This window comes from Branchiostoma belcheri, unplaced genomic scaffold (assembly GCF_001625305.1).
Source record: "Branchiostoma belcheri isolate BF01 breed outbred unplaced genomic scaffold, Haploidv18h27 scaffold23, whole genome shotgun sequence".
Lineage (NCBI taxonomy): Eukaryota > Metazoa > Chordata > Leptocardii > Amphioxiformes > Branchiostomatidae > Branchiostoma > Branchiostoma belcheri.
Genome location: NW_017803824.1, coordinates 1400961 through 1427189, shown reverse-complemented (window position 1 = coordinate 1427189; position 26229 = coordinate 1400961). Strand labels below are relative to the sequence as shown.

General features: G+C 39.0%; 1 protein-coding gene across 1 annotated transcript in view; it reads left to right on the top strand.

Moving 5' to 3' along the window:
* LOC109470690 (putative bifunctional UDP-N-acetylglucosamine transferase and deubiquitinase ALG13) overlaps positions 1-26229 on the top strand; it is a 60630-nt gene that overhangs the window by 848 nt on the left and 33553 nt on the right. Inside the window, 2 exon segments of the mRNA XM_019769720.1 lie at positions 179-229; positions 23274-23320. Coding sequence (XP_019625279.1) covers positions 179-229; positions 23274-23320 — 98 coding nt within the window.

Sequence of the window (26229 nt, the reverse complement as noted above, 5' to 3'; positions counted from 1 at the left end):
AAAAATTATCGTCGACAACTTCCTGCTCCTGTCAACATTGTTTGTTTACACAATGTCATTTGTTGCGGTCGTGAAATCTACGCCTGGTAGTTTTGCTTGCCTATGCAAGCTATCAAGAAGGAGGCGTGACCTCTTTTTATCATGACCACACACCGTTCTTGTTCTGTTGTGTACGCAGTTTGTTCCTGGCCCTTTTGACCACCACCTCTGGACTCTACAAAACCCCAAGGTGAGTTCTCAGCTCTCAGCTGACTTTTGTTGTTGAAAGGGAGTTATCTACGTGTCGGTTTCGCTTGCTGCTTGCTGCGTCATGCGTGAACTCTGCACTCGAAACTGACATTCCACCATGACTAGGCCATGTCATACGCAGCTTTAGGGTAGCACGCAAGGGCCGTATAATATAAAGTGTTTGCTACTTCGACTTTCCCCAATTACAGTATTTGCACATTTGTCATGTCTGGTACGTATGAACCACCAAAATGATATCATCTATTTGTAGGTAAAGATTTAGTTTTTGTATTTTAATATATTAAATTCAATGTTCCTCTGATATGAACCTTCCTCTGACTCAGAGAAAAATGTTTTTACTACTTTATTTATGATGTGAATGAACCTGCGTGCTATTGTTTTGAAAATGCATGCATTTGTAGCAATTTGTTTCAGGTGTTGCAGCTGATCATTACACATTTGTCCCACTGTGATTCAACAGAACTTATCAATACAATTCATTGCTGTTATTTTGGAATTAACTGAAGGACAATTTACATGGCAACTAACTATTTGTGTCGTTTTATGTGTATTTCATTTTCAATGCACATTTTCCAGGTATTAACATATGGAAGATTAGGTATCGGCTAAGGAATACGTTTTTATGATGTCTTCAAAGTATCATAATGTAATTCAAAACATGCTCTGTGTTCGATTTACAGGTCTGAATATTTTCTGATTATGTGCCAGAGCTGCAACTTGAATTTATCATGTGTCATATTTACAGGTTTGAATATTTTCTGATTGTATGCCAGAGCTGCAACTTGAATTTATCACCCCCTTCTGCTAGTTATGGCTTAAGGGTATGCACATATTGTAGTACACTATGTATACTAATTGGGTGGCAGCATATGCTCTAGTGCACTAACATGTCATCTTTATATTCAGTGTTATTCAAGAGTTCAGTTGTTATTTTTAGAGCTGGCAGGTGTGAGGCTTTGTTATGGAAATCACTGCTGGTGCTTACAGCTGGGGGTCAACAGTAGGACTCTGGCAGCCCAGCGCTGCCAAATTACATTTCATACTCGTAGGAAAATTGTCTGAAGCAGGCACGGAGGGAATTTATATATATCTGCAAAGTTTGGCTATGTTTTACACAGATGTAGCACAACATTATTGGTAAGTTGGCACATTTGAACTGAACTGAACTGGCACAGTAGAGATAACAACAAAAAGTAATGATAAGGGAATGTGAAATTGACTGCACATACGTGTGTGTCCAGTCTCATATCCTATGCCAAATTTTTACCTGGGAGCCAGGTGTTTTTGTATTTTTAACTGGACCTTAGTTTTACTGTATAAAAAAACTATGGTCATAATACTAATAGTCGTTTGGACATAGAAGCAAACAATTACAGAAACTTACCAAAACAAGATCTACAGATTGGGTCAGTTGATAATGGTCTTTATATACAGGATGTTAAAGTATGCAATAATTGCTCGAAATATGGAACGTGCATGAACTTCCGTGTTGTTTCAACTCCTATATAGATATACAGATTGGCTCAGTTGATAATGTTTTTTGTATGCCAGGATGTTAAAAGTATAGTGAACAATTGCTCTAAATATGGAAAGTGTATTCGTAAACTTCCGTGTTGTTTTAACTCTTATCAGGATAGTGAACTGAATACGAAAGGACCGCAATCTTTTTTTGCATTTTGTGGTTCTGAAACTCTAATCTAGCGACCTTAATATGAAATTGCTAACCTCTTGTACACTGGTTCTTTTCACTCCCAGCATATTGTTCCTCATGTCACTTGTATGATTGCAGTGATTATAATACCCCATACATTCCCTTAGTCTGCTGATAGGGGGTACAGCTAGGTCAGAAGAGTTGCTGACATGTTCAGTCATTTGTGTAACAACCACACTCTCTGCCAAAGCCTTTAAGCAGTTATTATAGTGGTATCATATATAGCTATACATGTGTACATAAATCTGATGGGCATAGCAAAGTCCTAAAGGTGTAGGTTGGATAGGGTAAGACGAACATACGTAAAATGGTCATGCAACTTCCTTTGACTGTAACTCCCTTGTAACTGATGCAGGACGGTGGTTTTTGTCAGAAATGCATAACATTGAAGGCTGTTACATTGCAAAGATCATGGTTGGAACTTCACTTTGCTCAAGACAAATTAAGATTGACTTCTAGTACAATGTATGATATGTGCAAGCTTCATTGTTGCACACATATGTATCTTATATGAAGAGAACTCATTATGGGTTCACCACACCACGAAGTGGTGTGGTGAAACCATATTGCTTTTTCTGATGTTTCTTCTTCTTCTTCTCCTCCTCCTCCTTCTCCTCCTGCCATTTTTTAAATGGATTCAGCTTCTTCATTTTAGGGCCCAAGGTCCTGAAATTTGGTATGGAGGTACAGTGGGCAAATACCCCTAGGCGTTTTTTAAATTATTGTGATACAGGCTTTTAGAATGGTTTTATTTGAGTTTTTTGGCTGTGTTATAGCAAATGTATTACTGTGTTAGGGTGCCTTGTTTACCACGTTTGGACATGAGTCATCACAATGGAATGCAGGGCATCAACCAATAGGCATGCAGCTTTCCTCTATACTTCTTGCTGATTGGCTGTTGGGATTTAACTTGATTAACACCTGCACAGAAGCATTTCCATACTGACAGTATGTCTGTATTCAAGTGTTTTGGTAGGTATTTCAAGCTTTCCTGCTCCAGCAGTGGAATGCCGGGCATGGACGTTTTTTTTTATTTTGAAAATCAACAGTTTGCATTATGCAATTAAAAATCCTAACCAATAAAGTAGGGAATAGCTATCCAACTGTTGTTTTTGTTGTATTTTACTTCATATTATAGTTATATCAATGTAAATCATTGTTTTCCCTTGTGTTTCCCATTCTTTCCCTGCCATGTCGTAAAATGTGGTGAACCCATCGCTGTATTTGCTCCAAAGCAAATATTGGCCTTTCTAGTTGGGGTTTATTCCCCATACTAAAAAGGTAAATTATGACATGTAATTCAAGAAGTCATCCAATACTAAAGTCTATTAGTAATAGCTAATAGTAATCATTACTATAGAGCCAATTCAATGTACTAGCTAGTGTGATGCAACTTTAAGTTGCAGCAGTTCACAGCTTCATCCAACAACACTGGAGATGATGCCTACTTTTATTGACAAGTGTGCTGGGTTCTTCAATGTGCAGAGGTCTAACGATTAAAACTTCCCATACACAGGACTGAGGGCTTACTACCCCATTTGAATTTGAAGTACAATGTACTACATTCTAGTGCTTTGATTTCGAATAAGTACCAGCATATACTGTATAGTAATGAAATATTTCAATAGGTCACGGACCATAACTCCCCCAGTAAATCTGGATGAAGAAACAATTTCTATGTAAACTGGGTCAGAGCTTCGGGGGATTGCGGTGATCTTAACTCTGTCTAAGGGCCGGTAAATTGTGGATGCAGGTTGTCAGGGTAATGTTATTGCTTTTCGGAGTGGGCTGTAAGTGCCAGGGGACAGCTTGACAGCTTCACAACTGTCTTCCAGTGTTGGCAAACTCCCAGTCCAATCTCAGGGACCCATTCAAAAGCTCAGGACTCATGGACATCTGCTACATCAGTGACATTTTCGTGTCTGGACATCCCATTTCTTGTATGGACAACTATTAATTAGGTCTCTCTTGTATTGATACATAGTACAATTGCTCGAAGATTGGCAAGCTCAGGGTGATAGCAAGACTGTGTGCGGAATATTACCTACTAGTAGTTATTCTCAAGCTCCTTGCTGACATGTACTACATGTAGTCCTTCCAGTAAAGAACATTACAGGGTAGAATTATGGAGAATTGTAAAAGCAGTACATAGTTTCCATCTTAAAACTTGGCAAGGACAAACCAATGATGTACATGTACATAATAATTTATTAGTACAGGTACATGAATATCACACTGTGTCCAATGACGGTGACCACATACAAAGGTGCTTAGGCTGTATATATTACAGATATCTTACAAAATACTTGTAACTCTTATCGGCATTTGAAGACGGTCGGCTTAAGTGCTAATAGCATGATTTGCAGGGGTCAGCATTGTATCAAGATAATAACCAAATTCCAGTAATACTTGTACGTAATAATCTATTAGTACAGGTATATCACACATTGTCCAATGCCAGTGAACATATGCAAAGGTGCTTAGGCTGTATATAGTACAGATATCTTACAAAATACTTGTAACTCTTATCGGTATTTGAAGACGGTCGGCTTTCGTGCTAATAGCATGATTTGCAGGGGTCAGCATTGTATCAAGATAATAACCAAATTCCAGTAATACATGTACATAATAATCTATTAGTACAGGTTTATCACACAGTGTCCAGTGACCACATACAAAGGTGCTTTGGCTGCCTATATTACAGATATCTTACAAAACTCTTATCAGTATTTGAAGACGAAGCTTTAGTGGTAATAGCATGATTTGCAGGGGTCAGCATTGTATCGAGATAATAACCAATTTCCAGTAATACATGTACATAATAATGTCTTAGTACAGGTATTTCACACAGTATCTAATGACACTGAACAAATACAAAGGTGCTTAGGCTGTATATATTACAGTTATCAAGTACAAAATAACTCTTATCAGTATGCTCTGAGCTTTAGTGCTAATAGTATGATTTGCAAGGGTCAGCGTTCTATCCAGATAATAACCAATTTCCAGTAATTGCTACGCTGACCCAGTGTACTCCATAACGTCTAAATCACTGTTGAATTGTTGACCTTAAAACCATGCTTAGTGCGGAACCCGGAGGATTATCCAGTTAATTAACCATGCCTTTAGCGCCCTCCCAGCCATCGGTTTCAATTATCAGCCGCTGTCTACATTTTAGCCAAGACCCTTTTTCTGCCGTCTGAATGTCTGATTTTCTGGTAGGGTAGTTTTGTGACCCGCTGGTAGAGAGGGCTGGGTTGGGATCCAGGGCTCGAAATTCATTTTTGGGAATAGGTGTACTAAGTGCACCCAACCTAAAATTTTGGGTGCACAAAAATTTTTAGGGTGTGCCATAAGATAAAATAATTTTTTATTTAATAGAATGTCAGCAAAAGCTAACTATGTTTCATCTCTAAAGAAAAGTACTGTTACAATTATTCTTTTATTTTTCTGGCATATACATTGTAGATGTTAAGGATATGCTTTATACTACTAATACTATACATTTGATATCTTAACATATTGCGTAAACCTACGAAGATAATAGGGTGCACTGGTGTACCCACAGAAAAGTGCACTACAAAGGTGCACCCAGTATTTCAAGTCCTGAGATCTGTAGTAGATGGCCCTGTGATGATTGGGAGTTGTTTAGGTGGCATTTCACAGAGGAACCAATCAATACGTCAGTGTCACTGGGAGCAATCAGCGTGGTAAGTAGTAAAATGCAGGGGAGCGAGGTGTCTCCTGTCTGACCCATCGATTCTTCCTCAGATAGAGCAGGGCAGGAAATTCATTTTTGGGAAAAGGTGCACTACTGTATGGTGCACCCAAGCTACAAAATTGGGTGCAGAAAAATATTTTGGGTGCGCCATGTAGATCGAAATGATAAAATGTCAGCAAAAACCAATATGTGTCATTTCTAAAGAAAAGTACCACAACAATTAATTTTATTATTTTTCTGACACGTAGATGTTAAGAATATGCTATGTCTAATAGTAATACATTTAAAATCTTTACATACGAAAACGAAGAAAGAAAATATTTGGGTGCATTGGTGTACCCACAGAAATAAATTGGGTGCACAGCTCCAAATTTGGGTGAACTAAGGTGCACATGCAACCAGTATTTCCAGCCCTGGATAGAGACTACATGTACCTGCTGTATGTGACACGGGCGGTGCATTCGCCGGGTTTTCATGAGCTGTTCCCAGACAGATTGTCTGCTTCTTTACTGTGGTGATAACTATCTACATGGTACAATGTACATCATAGACATCAGTATAATCTGCAAGTTGTGTAGAACAAGATAAAGAACTGTTATGAACTGATGAAATTTACAACATGAAATTCGGCAAAAAAATCAAAATTGCTGGTAAAAATGGAGGTGACAACTAATTACATGGTACAGGAAGACATACAGTATAATCTGTAGTAGCATCTAGTACTGATCTAGTATGTTGTGTAGAACAAGATAAGAATGTTGCATGCTTCTATGTAGGAAATGTTGGGCATGGTTTTCCTGTTACGAGCTGATGAAATTTGCAATATGAAATTTGGCAATAAAAATCAAAATTGCTAGTCTAAGAGAACATGAAGATTGCTTGATACACATGCTGCAAAGCAAATTACATCATGTTATTGCTGACATCACAGCTTCAGTTATTATATAATTGACAATATATATCCCTGATGATTTCCCTCTGGATACCTCTTTGTTGTAGTTATTCAGTCTAGTAACAAAGAAACTGATGTGATTGCCCAGCTCTGTCACTTGTAGCCAAATTTGGCAGTTTCAAAATTTGGTCAGGTTGAGGTTGAGACTGAAGTGGAAGATCTAAGTCATTTATTTGTAAACTAATGAGTCATCATATGACATCATACTGTTATGTAATCTTTGGGAATCATCATTCATTTTGAGCAACAGTGCAATATGATATAACAAGAGCTGTGATCAAAGTCTTTCCTTTGAAAAAATCTGAAACCTAATGAAAAAGTTGCTACAGATTATGACAACTGTCAGGGGAGAAACAGTGCATCATGGAACTTCCCTAGTGATCCATTTCTCTGGTGATGTTATGGGATTTACCACTCAATCAATAACTGTAGCAGGAATTGCCACAATGCAGGGATTACCCTAAACTTTTTGTAGTGAAGGCCCATCAATCATTTTACTTTTGCTGTTGCAGACTGTACTTTTTGCTGTAGGACACTTTGTACCATCACTAATTTGCATTTTTGACTGTTGCATGTTTTACGATGTGTAACCGGTATGTAAGCTACACTTTGTAAATTATCTGTGTTTGTAACTTTTTGCAGTGGGACACTTTGTATCATCACTTTGCATTGTTGACTGTTTTACAACATTGCATGTTTTACGATGTGTATATACATTGTAAGCTATACTTTAAATTATCTGTGTTTGTAACTTCACAGTACTACATGTACAGCTTGCAAATTGTGTAACGTTATATATCAGATATAGAGGAATGTGATTTCACTCTTTAGCAATGAAAGCACAATCCCTTTATTTTTCTGTGGAAAAGACAATACAGGTCATTTAAGGCCATGGTCCCCAATATAAAGGAAGCTGGCTGTGTCTAATAGAGTCATGGATCTGCCAATTTGGCTCAAGGATTGATGTGTTTTATCCCAGTCTTCTAGGTCTTTCCTGTTCCCATGGGAGACAATTTACTTGGACAAGTTTGAGTTGAGAGAATTTGTTGTTTAAGGTTTTGTTTTTTCCGAATATCTAAAGAAGAGGCTATATGTTGTAATGTGTTTCAGGTATGATAAAGATACTGTAGAGTAATTCACTTGATGCTTATGGTAGCAAAATTTCACGGGCTAAGTGGACATGTTCACGAAAAGATACATTCATGTGCAAGAAAGAGAAAGTCCAGGAATTGCTTGTTAACTGTAATGATTAGTTCACAGTACTCAAGTGACAGTACCTTGAATGTGGACCTCTTGAAGTGACAGTAAGAACAGTGAACCTAAAAGTACTGTGAAAAAATCAGGAATTTCAGTTATCTGTCAAGTCCCTGTCCATCCCCCAGGACATTGCGTGGACAAGCCCTTAAATACCTCTCCAGTCCTTGTCCATCCCCTAGGTCATTGCGTGGACAAGCCCTTGAATACAGAATGTATTGAACTGAACACATCTTCCTGTGGAAACACAGTGAGTCCTGACAAAGCCTGGAGGCCTGAGTGTTTACCGGGCAGAGAGAGAATGATTGTTCCGTAGACTAACTTCCCCGGGCACAGAAAGGTCAGCTGCTTTTGTGGACTTTTCTTGCCGCTCAAATTCCTCTTCCGACTGTTTCCGGGAGAAAACAGGATTACCGCTCGGGGTTATCATTATGTGCGCATGAATCACCCACTTTGGGTGTCTGGAGAAAGAGTTTATCAATACCGTTCTCCACCCTAATGTGATATGTTACCTATGGCTATCCTGGGTTTATAGCCACTTTCACGGTACTTTACATATTAAGTAACATGTCATTTAGCAATTATCTCTTTGTAAATCAACTGAGGTAGAGACATCAAAGCATGTCGTAATTCTAAAGTTTATGTTTTTGCTGCAGTGCTTTTTCAATAATAGATGTTTGCATTGCAAACAGCACTTGAGGCAATTTGGTTATTGAAATTTGGTGAGAAAATTTATTGCAATGTCTTGATATAGAAGGAAGAGCTTATCAAAGGGTTCAAGGCAGAAAGGAGATAGAGGATGCGTAAGGAATACAAATGAAAAGTGAATATTCGTCCAACTCTTGTGAAATGAATGTAAAATTGGATGCCATTGATTTTTGAGGCCAGTGTCTGTCATCATATTTATTCCTCACATGTAGTTTTTGGATCCAACACTTTATTTTTTTTTGGACAGAAGTAGCTATGGATCCTTCCAAAAGATATATTCATTCCTAAGCTTGTTGCTGCTACCAAAATGTCAGAAAAATATTGTTGAACCATCTTGCCATGTTGCCAAGACTTATAATTGGAAGAATTCAACTAAGGTAAAGGAGTCATCTAAAGAATGATGCTATTTGAAATATATAGCTAGCAATAGCGCAAAACAGCTTTGCTACAACTGACATGTTTTCATCCATGCATATGGGGTCTTAATAGTCTTTAAATTTGGATAAGTGTGTTGGGTTCTTTTACATGCAGAAGTTTGATGATAGAGATGTTAATGCCGGGTTCAAACCGATACCCGATATTGCCCCGCTTAACACTTGCACCTCAAACCCTTTTGCTGGGTATGAACTAGGCGTCTCGTCCACAGGGCAACGCAAGTTAAAACTAGTAATAAAAGCAGAAAAAGAACAATCTGCTGCTGCATGATGAAAAAAGGATTCTCTTGCCATTTTGAATTCGCATGACGTGCCATCCTGCGCTGCGGGTGTCTGCCATGCTTCCTGGCCGTGTGTCTAAAGAAATCCGTTGCTCACAACAATGGTTGTACGACCATATACTGTCATCAGTTTAAAGTGGGCTGAAGAAACTGGCCTCATACCCAGCGCCCATCTGCTTTCGGTTATCGTCGAATTATCCGGGCACTTTGAGCTGTTGCCAGGTGATCAACGACTCAATTAAGCCCAACTTTCTACCTCGGCTGTACTTTCCCCATGTGGACACTCCTCTACCCTTGAACTTGGCTTTTTATCGCATCGCTTAATATTCCATGCCGAGTTCTGCCACGCTTAGATATGCAAGGGCAGCGCAACCTTTTATTTCTGCAATTTGGTCCAATTCCCCTGTCCGCCGGCCTGTCCATATTGTACAGCAGGTGAACGCACTCATTATCCGCTGCTGTACTTGGTCTTGACCTTGTTTGCATCCCTTGTGTGGAATAAAATGCGCTTCTCTTGAGCACTGGAACGTTGGGCACAGCAGTGGAAAGCGTTTCCCAGTCGCTCGGAGAATAGAGAGGTTGTAGAGGTCCTGAAGACATGCTTGAAGTTACAACAAATTTTACAGTCACTTACCTGGAAAGGGAGGAGTAAAAATAGGCATGGATGTGTTATAGAATGACACAGGAGCATGGTTCCTAAATTCGCAGCTATCGATGCCCAATGAAGTGGATAATTTTTCATTTCTTGCAGTATGCAGTAGACGACTATAAAAAGTATATTAGTACTGGAGTGTAACAGGTTGAACAAGCCGTTGCTCCATTATTACATGCATGCTGAGGGAGTGGTCAAGAGCATGCCAGGGTAGCTGAAGTAGTGTATTGTGTAGCTCAGACACCATTATTGAATTCATCCAACATGTTCAGACAAACCTCACTGCAGCCTAACCCCGTAACCAGACGATAAATTCAAACTCTCAGATGAAAGAACATGAAGAAGGTAATGACAGTGATTCATTTTTACCTCCATGAAAAATGGAGGTATTGTTTTTGGCGGCGTCTGTCTGTGTGTCTGTGTGTGTGTCTGTGTGTCTGTGTGTGTGTCTGTGCGTGTTTCCGCAACTTTGTAGTCAGCATAACTTCATAACGCCTTTATGGATTGTGATGATATTTGGTATGCTGATAAGTCTTAGGAAGACAAAGGTCAAGGTCAAATATGGGCCTCCTGGTGGATGACCTTGGTACTGCAGCAGAACTTCCGGTTTTTGTATCTTTGGTCCTGAACATGCTATGGTCTTGAATTTTTGGTGACAAATAGCTTTTCCTGTCAGGAATAAGTGGTGTGGGTTTGGTCCCCCTAGCAGCTTGTTCAGGAACTGCAGGGGACTTTCGGGCGAAATCTTTGAAAGCCAATAAGTCCAGATAGGAACAGCGTATTTTCATCATTTTTGGTGTGTAGGTATCTGACAGAGAGATGTACATGATTAACTGCAAATTATGCAAATGAGGACTTTATTTGCATAATTAATGAGGAAATTCTATAATTACAGTGTTTTACATTATAGAACTTTCATACATGTAATGTATGTAACCTATGGCAGATGGAACATCAACAGATACTAATTATGCAAATAATGACCTAATTTGCATAATTAATGCAAAAAAAAACTATGATTTCTCAATGGTGAATGATGGGAATGTCATACTTGGGACATCTTTAAGTTAATCAAACGTTAACATCACGATGCATGTATTATGTTAATGCAGAGGTCATTTGCGTAATTAAAGAAGAAATTTACATTTACATATCAAGCCCATATTTCATGGAGGTATGAGATCTCGGAACTCTTGTTGAACCTTGAAGTCACAGTTCATGCAATGAAAGTGAAGGACGGGTAACAATTGTATATAGCAATTGCAACTTGATGATAATATTACACACATTTTGTCAAACCTATGGATTTCTCTAATCACTACAAAGGTCAGTTCTGTTCTAATGTCTTCCATGTTTGAGAACTCAGTTTTAGAAATGTAATTTGATGAAATTTGATGGCGTTAAATGCGCTATTAAGTGTAAGTTTCGGCAGGAGCTCGTGATGTATATCAACGAGTCTAATTGATTAACCATGATGTAATTGTAAATACAGCTAGATGTTAGCCTTTATGTAGTTTGTCCTTGTTCTATGTCTTTACGGTCCAGGAAGATTACCTGCGTATTTGTGTATTTGTGTACGACAGCTAATGGACTGAATATTTAGTATCCAAGTATCAGAAGCGGTATATTTGCTGATAGCTACTGATTAAATGGATGTGACAGGTATTGTGCTTTATCTGCGTAGGTGTGTGAAATATTGGTCTCACCCAGGAACAGTGGTCATTATCCTCGGGACGATTTAGATGCCATAGCCAGATCACAGGTGGTTGATGAATGACAGCTTTGTGGATATCTTTATTTCATTATTTGCATGGTTGAGAACTGATGGGATTGTAGGTAGCTTGCACAGTTACAAACTGGCATTGATTGAACCATTGGCAACCCACGGCTTGAAATACAGGGTGCATGTGCACCTAAGTGCACCCAAATTTGAAGCTGTCCACCCATTTGTTTTTCTGTGGGTGCACCAGTGCACCCAAATGTCTTCTTATAGGTTTACATATGTAAAGATTTTAAATGTATAGTAGTATGCAGCATATTCTTAACATTAGAGTGTCAGAAAAATAATAAAATCATTGTTGAAGTACTTTTCTTTAGAAATGAAACAATTAGTTTTTTTTCTGACATTTGTGACGTGATGTCACAACAAGACATCACTCTCATAGTGCAAACATTTAAAGGCAGCTATTTCCTTATTTTATAATGATTAAGAATCCTTGGAAAAATTGTAGGATGCCAGGTCGGTGTCAAATTGTAATCTCCAAGACTGTATTGCTTGGGCATGTCAACGATTATTTAGGTGCATCTAAATATGAAAGGAATTCATTGTTAACATTTCTTATTAGTAATATTACATTTTTGACTACATCTTTTGAAATCAGGTCCCAAACGTTTTTGTACCATACCCTCTTTCTTGCTGACTTGTGCTTTAACTTCTATGATTGAGTTTGAAGCCCATAGCAAATGGGGACACTGAAGGATTTCACAGCTTTTATGAAAGCCTGAAATATTAATAAACTGATATAGACCACAGAAGTACCCGTTACAAAGGACAACAATAAGTAATACCTCCCGGAGGACCCTTGTTTGGAAAGAAAGTATTGATTATGTGGTTGAAGGCTGTGGTTATGATGGTAGAGTGGTCACACTGGGCTCAACAGTTGTCCCAGCCTTGCACCAGGGCGAGTTACACGCTCTCAATTGGAGATGACTGTCAGAGATTGATTCTGAAGCAACCTCACAGATCAATTACCCATCGGGAGTCGGCCTGCACGGACGGACTTATCTCTCCTCACAAGCAAAATGTGTGGCTCTCTGGTGACGATAAGACAGGCAGCTTAGTAGATCTGGCATCTCTGCCACTGGGAGGCATGCCCTTTGCCGTACAGCGTAATCTGGTAATCGGCAGTTTTAATTTTACGTAGAGCGTAGACGGACCGTTCTAATTCAACGTAGAGCGTGGCACATTTAGCGTAGAGCGTAATTCACCATTTTATTTTATGTATTTGCGTTGTAGCTACCAGGAAATTTATCGTAGAGCATTGTCGGAACCCCCCCATGCAGGCCCTTACTGGGCTAAACAGTTGTCCCAGCCTTACACCAGGGCGACTTACACACTCTCAATTGGAGATGACTGTCAGAGATTGATTCTGAAGCAACCTCACAGATCAATTACCCATCGGGAGAGTCGGGGAATGCATGGATGGACTTATCTCTCCTCACAAGCAAAATGTGTGGCTCTCTGGTGACGATAAGACAGGCAGCTTAGTAGATCTGGCATCTCTGCCACTGGGAGGCATGCCCTTTTCTGTAGAGCATAATCGTCGGTTTTAATTCTACGTAGAGCGTAGACGGACCGCTCTAATTCAACGTAGAGTGTGGGACATTTTGCGTAGAGCGTTATTCGCCGTTTTCTTCTACGTAATGCGCTGTAGCTACCAGGAATCTATTGTAAAGTGTAATGGAAGGGCTTCTTGAATTCAGCGTAATACGTAGCCGGCTCTCAAAATTTATCGTACAATGTTGTGAGGACCCCCCATGCAGGCCCTCATGATCACTGGGCTCTCAACAGTTGTCCTAGCCTTGCACCAGGGCGACTTACACACTCTCAATTGGAGATGACTGCCAGAGATTGATTCTGAAGCAACCTCACAGATCAATTACCCATCGGGAGTCGGCCTGCACGGACGGACTTATCTCTCCTCACAAGCAAAATGTGTGGCTCTCTGGTGACGATAAGACGGGCAGCTTAGTAGATCTGGAGTCTCTGCCACTGGGAGGTAATGGTTACAGTTTGTCAAGTTGGGGGCCTGCACTCCTCCCAATCAGCTCACAGCTTGCCGGGTAGCCACTTCTTCACTGCCAAGAAAGTTCCTTCAGCGCATCCATCATTTTTACACTGATAACAAAGCAGGAGCAAAACCTATACAAGAGACTAGCATCTACGGAAGTGATGTAATCTTTATGGAGGTGAAAAATGATGCCCTTTTGCAGTAGTTTCTGTGTCTGTAATAAGCGTTATTGCCTGCAGCATGAGGATTGATTATTGGATTCTTAACTGTATTTTCCTTTCGGTGGTGTATGGAGTGATGTGTTATATGCGGTACATGTTTATGTGAGTGATGTCTGTTGGTGTCAGGGCTACCTAAGATTTATGACTGATGGAAGTGAGAGATATGGCAAGGGCTTTTAAAAGTTGCTTGAAGTTTCTACATTGAATTTCTTGCAATGCAACCAGCTATATCTGAGCAGCCTTTGAAACATTAAACTATAGGGAATAAATAATACATTAAAATGCATTGATTACAAATTACTGACCAGATATATAGTAATTTGCAATAATACAGTAACAAAGACAATGACAATGTGCTCAAAACATGTGGCTATTATGCAATATATAAATTGTCTGGTCGTTGATTTGGTAGACAAAGTGTAGTTTTGTGTTTTTAGTGCTTATGACAAAGTAAGTTCCTGAAGCTGTTTGAATACATTTATTAGTTAGACTTAAAGGCTTACAGTCAGAGGTTACACAATAGGAAGATTATAGAGGATGAAAAGGTTAATTACGTTGTGAGCCAAACCTTACTTGTAATCTACCCTTCCGGCTGGTTGCTTTGGAGTCTGATTTGATTTAAGATCAGCGACTTCCCCTGAGACGTAACAGCGCAGGTGTTTGGACACACAAACTTAAATCTAGATGGCATTTGGTCCAATTAAAACGGGCTGACCCACATAGTCAAGACACCTTTTACATAAAACAGTCTGTTCATATGTCTGGTGAAATTTGATGTATCACACACTCTGATTGCTGAGGTCAAAGTTATTACATCTATGACTATATAATGGTAAAATGAAGAAAACAGTTCAATTCAATTTCATCAATTCAATTTATTCAATCCCACAAAATCGTACAAAAGCAGGGAATGCTAATTCACCCCTGAATTATGTATTTGATTTTTACAATTTGACAGACAAGACAAGACAGGACAGGTACACAGAAACATACTATATACAAATATGTACAAACACCATTCACTCTACAACAGGAGATAGCAGGCATAGGTTTTCAAATATCAGCCATTGTCACTGTCATTGAGTCTTGCTGCACAATGTAAGAAACCAGTTACCAAAAATATTGCCAATATGTCCAAGCAAAAAAATAGGTGGAATCTGAATGAATCTGATACGCTTGAATCTGAAAGTTCTGGGTTCAAATCCCTAGCAGGCCCCAGTGTTGTGCCCTTGGGAAAGGCACTTTACACCTTATTTCCTCGCTTGACTCGGGTAATAAAAATGTCAGAACCTAGCTTCGGCAAGGGACACCCTCTTGGATTGGACGTAAAGCTGGAGCTCTTGTGTTTTAGGAGAGGCACACCTCAAGCATATCAAAAAGAGTTTGGGGTATTCCTAGATTGTGATTGGATCAAACATTACACTGTAGTTTGGTCTAAGTACCTATAAGTGAGAGTCACCTGTTATGTATGTCAAATCGTTCCAAAAGTTCAGTAATTCTCAACATGATAGATGAATGGCTCTACAGCAAATCTACCCTTGTCTACTGATAACAACCTTGGCAATTTTGGAAAGTTGCATGTCTTACAATTGTGACATAGCTGTAGCAGAATTGAAATATGGAAAGTAGACTTTACATTGCCCAGGGATGAACTTGTTTAAAAAGTTTAGCTCATTGAATTACGACAGTAGTTTGATAAGTTTGCCTCCCTCACTGGACAAGTGCCATACAGCATTGTTCTGCCTTGAATGTTCTAGAAGTTTTGGGTGTGCCCAAGGCTTAGTAGGAAGCTTGGCCCTTTGTATAATGGAGGAATCCCCTTGCCATTAAAACCAAGATGCATATATTCAGCCCTCTGGACTGCGAATGATTTATTCGTATCGAGAATAGATGTTGGCCCGTACAAGGAAGAAAATGACCCCACTCTCAGGCAGTGGAAGGGACCATAAATCTAAGATTCTACGCAAATTAAAGATTACTAACTACTGTCCCTAAGTTTATGCATGACAGGCTTTTGTTACTTCTTTCCACTTAGTCAGTCAGTCACTCACTCACTCACTCACTCACTCACTCACTCACTCACTCACTCACTCACTCACTCACCATCCATTTTATAGTTCCACTTCTTTCGAGGGTTCCATATTAGTATGGTATATGTCACTGAAGAAGCATTTTCCTCTAACAGCTATAGTTCTGAGTTTACTCTTTCTCCTTTCCTTCTCTCTATCCTTCATTCTTTTGTTTTCCTTCAAAGATGTTTCCTTTCAGTTCTTGATAACCTTTCATCTTCAAATCTTGTTTGATTCAATTTGAAAATTACACAAATTCTACCTTCAAGTTGGTTATCTTCAAGTTTGTATGTTTGATTTCGACATTGATATTTTCATTTGTGTTGCGAGTGGAGCCAGCAACAACACAGTTGTCTCCTGTGATTAACTATAATCGCTCGGGGACCGTGTTGATCCATATTCCCGCGCCCAGGGGTGCTATTATTCCATACCGGGCAACAAATGCCCCGACCGTAACACACCGGAGAAAAATGCGACAGCTTGAAGCTGAAATCAATCCAATCCACCATCCTGTCAAACTGATATGGTAATAAATGCACTTGGGCTGTCACAGGGGGATGTGTGATGGCTCTGTCATGTCTGCAGCTAAGCCCAGGGGAGGGGCAGATTAAGACATTAATAAATTCCCTACTAAGTCAGCCAGACATCTAATTGTAGGGAACCTAGCCAGGGCTGGAAATACTGGGTGCATGTGCACCTTAGTGCACCCAAATTTGCAGCTGTGCACCCAGTTTATTTCTGTGGGTGCACCAGTGAACCCAAATATTTTCGTTAACTATGACGTAAAGATGTTAAATGTATAGAAGTATTAATTATTCTTAACATCTAAATGTCAGAAAAATACTAAAATCATTACAGTACATGTACTTTAGTGCACCCAAATTTGGAGCTGTGCACCCAGTTTTTTTCCGTGGGCGCACAAGTGCACCCAAATATTTTCGTAGGTTTACGTAAACTATGTAAAGATGTTGAATGTATAGTTAAGTATTAACTATTCTTAACATCTAAATGTCAGAAAAATAGTAAAATCATTGTTAAAGTGTACTTTTATTAGAAATAAAACATAATTAGTTCTTGCTGACATTCTACTTATTCTATCTTATATGGTGCGCCCAAAAACTTTTTTGTGCACCCAATATTTTAGGTTTGGTGCACCAGTGCACCTATTCCCCGAAACAAATTTCGAGCCCTGCTAGCGCTGTGTCACTTGAGTGGCTTGTCCTGAAGGATTGTACACGCACGAACTACATGTAAAGGGCACCTGGAAAACATTACTTATCCATCTCCAATTATGGAGCGTCTGGGTGGTAGACATGGTTATTACATTAAGTATCTAGATGTTAAAGAGTTTTCACATTGCTGTGCATTAAATGTGTGTTTTTGTTTTCCCTAGTGTCACAAGGGAGGGTTCTTTTTCTGGATGTGTAGTTTTTTATGTGTAAAGAATCATTGGGAGCCGTTGGCCATAGTGAAAAATAAAGCCTCCTTTAATGTGTGTTTTTTCCCTAGTGTCACAAGAGAGAGTTCTTTTTCTGGATGTTCAGTTTTTTTATGATTGTGTAAGGAATCATTGGGAGCCGTTGGCCATAGTGAAAAATAAAGCCTCCCTTATAGTTATATACTTTTACATGAGAAAGGCTGCAGGGCAGGCATAAAAGCTACCCATCCTATAACATTGTTGGAATGTTCTAATCTCTTGTTCCAAGTGATGTATTCTGATATTACGCAGGAGCTATAATAATTGTTGCATGCAAGAATAATATTTGCCATATTCTGATCATTAAATCCGTACTCCAAAGAAACTTGTTTTCATTGTACAAATTGCACTTAATAGTTACTCAGCAATTTGGGAGTCACAAAATGGGAGCAAGCTAAAGGTGCGTATGAATTATTCAGTAAAGGTCTCAAGTTCGTAAGTCATTTCAGTTCCTCGGCACTAAGGGCATCCCGGGGTGCCATCTGTGTATCTTTATATCAGCTTGAATGTGCAGCAGACTTGACAAGTGCATGTATATGGCAGTTTTTACAAGTCCCAACAGTTGACTATGATTTATTGTGTGAGGCAGTTGGACCGATGGGTATCGATAAAATTGCCTTAAGTTTTCTGTTGCGTCTGTAAAGAAATGGATAGTGTTACATGAAACTAAATTATCACAATGGCTCTCTCTCTATATATATAAACCAGCTAAGATGAATTTAGGATTTTTTTCAGATAAGTTAGTCTGAACAATTATTAGAGAGCACATTTTACACCGTAAGGATATTTCTATCAATGCTCCAAGAACTTATACAGAATTGATTTATTCTGATGTATTCTAGTAGCTTTTTTTATTAGTACCATGGAGAAAGCTCTCTTTTTTTCTTGTGCCAATGTTTCAAGATTGTCTAAATTGTGGTAATATGATTAAGAAAGGCAATATTAAGAAGTTAAACTCAAAAGGAAGGTTATGACACTTCTCTTTTGATACATACAAATAAAGATAAAACATGAGCATGATAAAATGATCTTTCAACCTTCTCCATGCTGCTTAAAACTACAACCAATTGAGAATAAGTAACCAAACCGCTAAATGTATTTATTAAAGTAAAATTGCTTAAGCCAAAGGTTAATTGAGCAGATAGACTTGGAGGTTTCTACCAGCAATTTTACCTGCACTTCCAGCCTAGAGGTGGGCACCTTATTCCCTGAACAGATTAATCTTAAAGGCAGTCTAGGTCGCTAAGCCTTCTAATTGTTCAGGGACTTATCGCTGTTGAATGGATCTGATTTATTCCAAGTTGAAGTCGTGCAGATTTCCTCAGGGACTGGGACTGATTGCAGTTCTAGCTGCCTTTGGTTTCTGTGACCTTGATGGCAGCGTATTAGCTCTGAGTCAGCTTAAATGGCCCAATCCATCAGCACCTGATTGCATCAAAGTAGTAAAAAGTCCACTTTACCTCGAGGCAGGTCAACGCTAAGTGTATTATGAACTCACCTGATGCCATTATACCACTGGACATAGAAGAAACAGGCGGAAAAATAAGGGAGCAATCAGCTGGATTGGCATGGATCATCATTTTCCGTTATATGGTATAGGCTGTAGATAAGTAAATGCTTTTCTAATGGTGCCTAAAAGGAGAATGATATGGTTAACGCTGCTGTTAACTGCCGGAGTAATCCTTAGAGGAAATCAACTTGCTTATCGCGACTTCAGATTTATAGTATTGGACAGGTTATATATTTTATGTAAGGTAACTTATTGTTTTTCCAAAGAAATACCATCTAAAACCTCTAAAGCCTATGTAGAATTCAAGCCTTGCTTTATGAGTCTTTCTTTGATTTGTAGTACTGTAGTTTTGTAATTTTTTTTTCTAGATGACTGACTCCAAATTTATGCCTGTGACTGGACTTTGTAGCTGAGATCTATAATTTAGAATTCAGTTCAGAATAATTTTTACATCTCATGGAAACATACAAAGTTGTAAAAAATCTGGGTAGTGAAGAGTAGAGTTATGAAATTTTAATGTCACCTGCCTGCTCTGAAAGCTTCTGAGACTGTCACAGTGTTCTGTAAACAATCAACTTTTGTTGTTTATCATACAAATGTACATGTAAGTTATGATGATTCCTAATTATGGTGTATTGAGATAAACACATTTGAGGGTTAGTATCATTTCCACATGTACATGTATCATTGAAAAGGATCACTCCAATATGATAAAATCTTAAGTATTCTAACATTGCTATAAAATTTCTTTTCTATAATCATGTAGTCAATTTATCATTTAGTTATCAGATACAGACAGAGCATGACAAGACTTTACAAACATCACGATTTGTTTGTTTGAAGTTAAAACTCTTGTTCCAACACAAAAAATTCTCTCACCTAAAGCCTTCGACCAGTCACTCTGGTCTTCCTCAGTAGACTGACCCAGTGAAGCTTGTCACATGGCTTCTTTGAAGTGTGACGTCAACACAAATCATGATTTGTTGTTTCTTTCAAACAAATTACACTATCATTTAATGAATAATAGTGTAATTATTTATTAAATAATAGTGTAATTTGTTTGAAAGAAATAACATAAATAATAGTGTAATTACTTATCAAATAATAGTGTAATTTGTTTGAAGAAACAACAAAACTTGCCACTCATATTTCAGTGTTAGAAATACCAATCTGCAGTCTGTATTTTGCAGAGACATTTTCAATGTTGCAGAAGAAAACTTAAGCAACCTGCAACTTTGCAGACTGAAAAAAAACAGGCTAGGGATTCAATTGTGTCTGTATAATATTGTTTAGGAGCTTTTTGGCTTACTACTGACTTAATGTATTAGTTATGCATGTGTTTTTCAAATTGCATGTAAAATGTTTGCCAACAAACGATTTTGTATGGGTTTGAGTCACGGCTTAAAGATGTGTATTTGCAGAAAGTACTACCATATTACAAAACAATACTGTGACATTCTGCTGTATTGAAAAAAAAGGGATTTCTACACTGCATTTGTAAAGTCTTGTCACGCTCTGTCTGTCTCCCGCTGCCCTGATTTGGGGTCAAGAACCTGTAAGCTGCTCATCTGACTGATAAGTAGGAAGTCTTGGGAAAGGAAATTGGTCCAATTACTTTCAGGGGAAATGTATTCTTCATCTTTTTTCAAGAACAGAAGCCAGAGAATTTGATCGATGTTTTTCACACCATGCTCTTAGATATGTACCTTGGAGGTTGAAGACAAGTTTTAGATCTGTTAAGTCTGAAGAAATGAGCATTTGATAGGCCAGTATTGTAGACAATTGAGATTGAAAGGAGCCAGTCTTTTGATTTATTGGTCAAACGTTACCCATGCAATATCAGCCTTTTATAGCACTGAATTATACAGGGTTTACAATCACATAATACCCATGATACATATAACATATTTGCTCCACACACTTTTGTGGAACTGTCGCAAGGGTCTGTGGGGCTGCCATTCGGCGCCACCAGGTGACCTCAATACGACTTTCCTTTTATAATAACTGAAATTAGGTACCCATTCACACCTGGGTGGAGTGAGGAAAGTCATGTTAAGTGCCTTCCCCAAGGGCACAACGTCGGGGCACATGTCCAGACATGTTCCGGGTGCAACTCTGGATCGAACCCGAGTCTCGCCATTTTATAGTCGAACGCTATACCACTACGCCACCTGAAGCCACAAACTGCAGACTGTTACAATGATGAGGACTGCAAATAAAGGCCTAGGAAAAAAAATGTTGTGTTTCCTTTTTCTCAACCGACCCTAGAAAAGCCTGCTGACCGACTTTTTTGGGGGGGTGGACCCCAGCATGGGACATATAATTTTTCGAGCTGATCAACCTTTACTAGCTTCATGATCTGAGACCTGAATGCTAAAACGTCATACAATTGGTTTTCTAACATTGACATTGAAAATAAAAGTGTCCTCATGCAAGTTTTACTTTGTTAAACTGTATTGTATTAGTTGGACCCTATGTAGATATCACTGAAGTAAAAAAAAAAGATAATCCCTACCTACCGACCCTAATTTTTTCAGGACTGAAACAGGAAACACAACATTTTTTTTTCCTCGGCCAAAGTAGCTAGGATTGCAGCCAGGAAATTATCATGTTGGCATACCGCCAGTAAAATGGTGATATTGTGTAGCAAATGGTTTACACTTTGCATTTAAGCCACAGGATTTAGCTGCTTGGGTATTGTTACAAATTACCTTAAAGTTGGCCGGGAGCTAGATAGATAATCGTCACAAAATCATGTTTCCCTGTGAATAATATTATGTCTCAGCAACATATTTCTACAAATTCAATTTTGGATTCATATTATGCCATCATAATTGAAATAGCAGTTTTCAGTGTATCTCATAACATTAGATATTGAAGGGGAAAATGACTTAAGCACCTTTAATATTAAGTACCTTACACATGACAGTAGGGGAAAACAGTAGATATGGTACATCCATATTAATTTTTTTTATATTAACAGTTTTGGAATGATAAATTACGTGAAACAATTAGTATCATCTCTGTATCATTTTTCCCTCATTATGTTTAGAACTAGAATGGTGGATCCTGAAAGCAAGAAAATTAATTGACTCAAAAATGAGTTCTACCGAGGGAGCTGATATGTAAATGTGTGTGTGTGTGTACAATATTAGAGGTGGGACTAAGTTTCCAGACCAGAGGGAATTTTCATCTCTCAATAGCATTCCTCCTCCATATCAGACTGGCTGAGACGTATGGCTAAACTTGCCAGTTTGAACTCTGTTTGCCTTCTATGTATTACTAAGATGTTATCACCACAATTGAATATGTTGGGCTAAAAAAATGTGATTCCTTTTTTAAAAATATTTTTGATCAAAAGCAAAGTATTTCAAAAAGGAAAACTGTGTACAGCGTCTGTTGTTGCTGTCTTTTTCAAAACTTGTGTGAAATATTTGATGGTCTTGGTTTATTCAATGTCTATCTTATTAAAAGGCAGGAATGCATTTGTTTATGCCATATCAACAATTCAAAGTAATTTTAAAGAAACTCTTAAACAGGGTATGGGTTGTTAATCTTTTCTATTGTACTAAACGTCCCTAGCTAGCTTAACAGCTTGAATGTGTTTTCTTATACCGTAACACTTACACGACATATGGCTTAACACTAAAAGGTGTGTGCCGTTTGTTTCCAAAATGTTGTTCCTGATGGTAAATGATGGCTCCCTACTCTCTCATTAGACACTGGCATATATCCAACAAATTTACAAAAGCTGCCATAACTTCTATGCAGTTCGACACAGAAGAAAAACACACATTGAAATTTACCGTTGCAGGTATAACTGGGCGACCGCAGTAACTGTGCATCATCCAATTGATCTCTAGACCTTTACTGTTATTGTGTGTCCCTCCTACACTGTCCATTGTGTCCAGGGTCAATATTGGTTGGCCTCTACACAACCTGGCTATTTTGAGATGGCCAGGCAGGAGAGCTGATTAGCTGGACCCTTTCAACCCAGTATTTTCCCCATCTACGATAACAAGCCAATCTCGTCATGTATCATGTTGTAAGGCCGCCGCCCATGCCTGTTAACCTTTGTATCTATTTTACAGCCGTTCTATTGATCTCGGAGCCCGGTGGTGACACGGGTGGCAGACATTTTTGGCACGCTGACTTGTCACAGTTATCCTTGGTTCCTTGATTCCTGTGGGTTTAAGTTATGAAAAGAACAGGGACTGAATTGTTTTGTTGTTTTTTGTTCTTCCAGGAATGGGCAGGCCAAGTGGAGATCAGTGCTTTGTCGTTGATGTACAAGTAAGTGTTGTTGAAACTCTTACTTCGTTTATATAATTAATGGTCCTTCGTATCTTAATCTGTAGTGATTCACTGTTTGATTAGTGTATTTATTATTGAAGCTACGGATGCGTGAGTGCATCTGTCATTGTAATGAAAGTCAGCCCTTTGTTTGCTTTCATGAAAGTCTTTTTAGCTAAAAGAAGGGAACAATTTGCCAAGCCTCTCTTTCTCTCGCACACTGTATAGGTTGATAATGTTTCATCTGATGATTAAGTTTGTTTGACAAAGTTAATTTTCACCTCTGGCTTAGACTGGATTGGAATGGATGGGTTTCTCCTCCAGATATTGACATTTTTGTTCTCCAATCTGTTTTTGTAACCTCTGAGCCATCAGGGAATGTAGCATAGGTGAAAGGAGCGGATTGATCTAATGGATGTTCTCGTAAAGTTGGCAGGATCTTCACATGTGTACACTGAGTCTTTGGCTGGTTAGATATTCATTATAAAACAGTCCTAGACTCTTACTGGCTTCTTTCCAGTGTATGTGTTGTTAATGCTGTGAAGTATTTTGTCCCAATTTTATCCCAACCAAGTGTGTTCCAATTCACCAACAATTCAGCACCAAGGACAGGTACCATGACATAACTTTTGTTTCAAAATTGGAGAATATAACTTTCTAATTTAGATCTTGTCTATGGTATGAAGTATCTTGTCCCAGTTTTATCCCAACCAAGTGTGTTACAATTCACCAACAATTCAGCACCAAGGACAGGTACCGTCACATAACTTTTATTTGAAAATTGGAGAATATGCAAAAAGAACAGGATTGTTACTCAAGAGAAATAGCTATATAAGTTAACTTGTTTTAGCACTTGTTTTGGCACCAAAAGAGAAGATTTGAAAATTGTCAGAGGACAATGAAATGGTTTAGACCATTACAGCAGCCCCACAGGTACTGTGACATAACTTTTGTGTGGAAATTAGAGAATATACGAAAAGAGTAGGATTGTTTACTCAAGAGAAATGGCTATATAGCTTGTTTTAGCACTTGTTTTGGTACCAAAAGAGAAGATTTGAAAATTGTCAGAGGACAACAAAATGGTTTGAAACATTACAGCAGCCCCCAAAGTGTCACCCTGTCAGGTAATCCTGTGCTGCAGTCTGTGGTTTTCCCCGTAAGGCAAGCCTAAGCACCCGTACATTAAGTACATTTGGCACACCTGTTTGTTTCTACCATTCCGCTGCCCAGATCCATTACCATCCATTATTCTGACAAGAAGATCCGGGGTCTTCTTGGGCTTGACAGTGTGTACAATACGGGGAGAAGAATTATTGGCAAACTGAATCGTAGACAATGCATCGCTTTCAAACGGAGGTACATGTATATAAGGGACAAAATCTTTTGACTGATGTTTCTGTAGAACAGACGATTTTGAGCAGTTTATGAGAAATTTTGGATCTAGGGTCTTCCTGGGCTTGTCAGTGTGTACAATGCGGAGAGAAGAATTATTGGCAAACTGAATCGTAGACAATGCATCGCTTTCAAACGGATGTACATGTATATAAGGGACAGAATCTGTTGATTGATGTTTCTGTAGAACAGAAGATTTTGAGCAGTTTATGAGCAATTTTGGAATTTTTGCGTGATGCTACTGAATCGTAGACAAACAATGCATTGCTTTCAAATGGAGGTACATGTATATTAGGGACAAAATCTTTTGACTGATGTTTCTGTAGAACAGACGATTTTGAGCAGTTTATGACAAATTTTGGATCCAGGGTCTTCCTGGGCTTGACAGTGTGTACAATACGGGGAGAAGAATTATTGGCAATCTGCCTCTTATGCTGGGTTTGTACTGAATCGTAGACAATGCATCGCTTTCGAACGGAGGTTGGGACAAAATCTGTTGACTGATGTCTCTGCAGAAGAGAAGATTTTGAGCAGTTTATGAGAAATTATGAGAATTTTTGTGTGATGCTACTGAATCGTAGACAATGCATCGCTTTCGAACGGAGGTTGGGACAAAATCTGTTGACTGATGTGTCTGCAGAACAGAAGATTTTGAGCAGTTTATGAGAAATTTTGGAATTTTTGTATGATAGATGACTTGAAAATACTGGAATGTGCTTTGCAGAAGAGTGAAGTAAAGATGTGACCGTGTGGGTGGTAGATACCCGGTGACTGTTTGATAGTACTCGATAACTTGTGATCGTTTGCAGCTCCACTTCGGCGTAAATTGAACCATAAATATCGACTGTTCAGTGTCGAGGAGTCGGGTTGTGACTATATTACCTGCCTCATCTGACACATTATACTGATTCCAGATGAGTAAAATTACAGGGAGTCCTCCTGCGAGTGTCGCGTGTTATTAGGCAAACGCAGCAGGTGTTTAACCACATTCCTCCATTCCTCTTCATCACTTTCCCCGAGAAATCCCCAGACCCATCTTGTCTCGTGGCAGCCCCGTGGTCACGAAATGAAGAACAGAAACAGGGGGGACGTACGTAGATGGGCCCTCGTTAATCTGGTGGTTTGTGGGACCGTATTTTACGGGCGCTTCCGTAAGAGCGTGCACATTTGCCGACTTAAATGTAGCACCTGTGTGGTCGGATTAGGCAATTTAGCAAGTGAAAGATGGCTCCCGGGGGAGTGCTTACAGGTGGGCCTGCGCCGTAATTGGTTGGCTTTGTTACGGATTAAAGTGGGCTGGGCAGAGGGCCGGTTAGGAGGGAGCCTGCCGTGTGGCACCCTGCGGGTCATGTGATATTATAACAGTCCCCGCGACATGACACCGTGATACATGGTTAGGTTCACTCCCCCTCGGTTGGTAACATTTTTCAGGTGAGAGATGAATCGTTTGATACTGGTAACGTTACCCATTCTCCAGCCATCTTTTCATTTATTCTTTTCAGTTATCTGTGCAACCG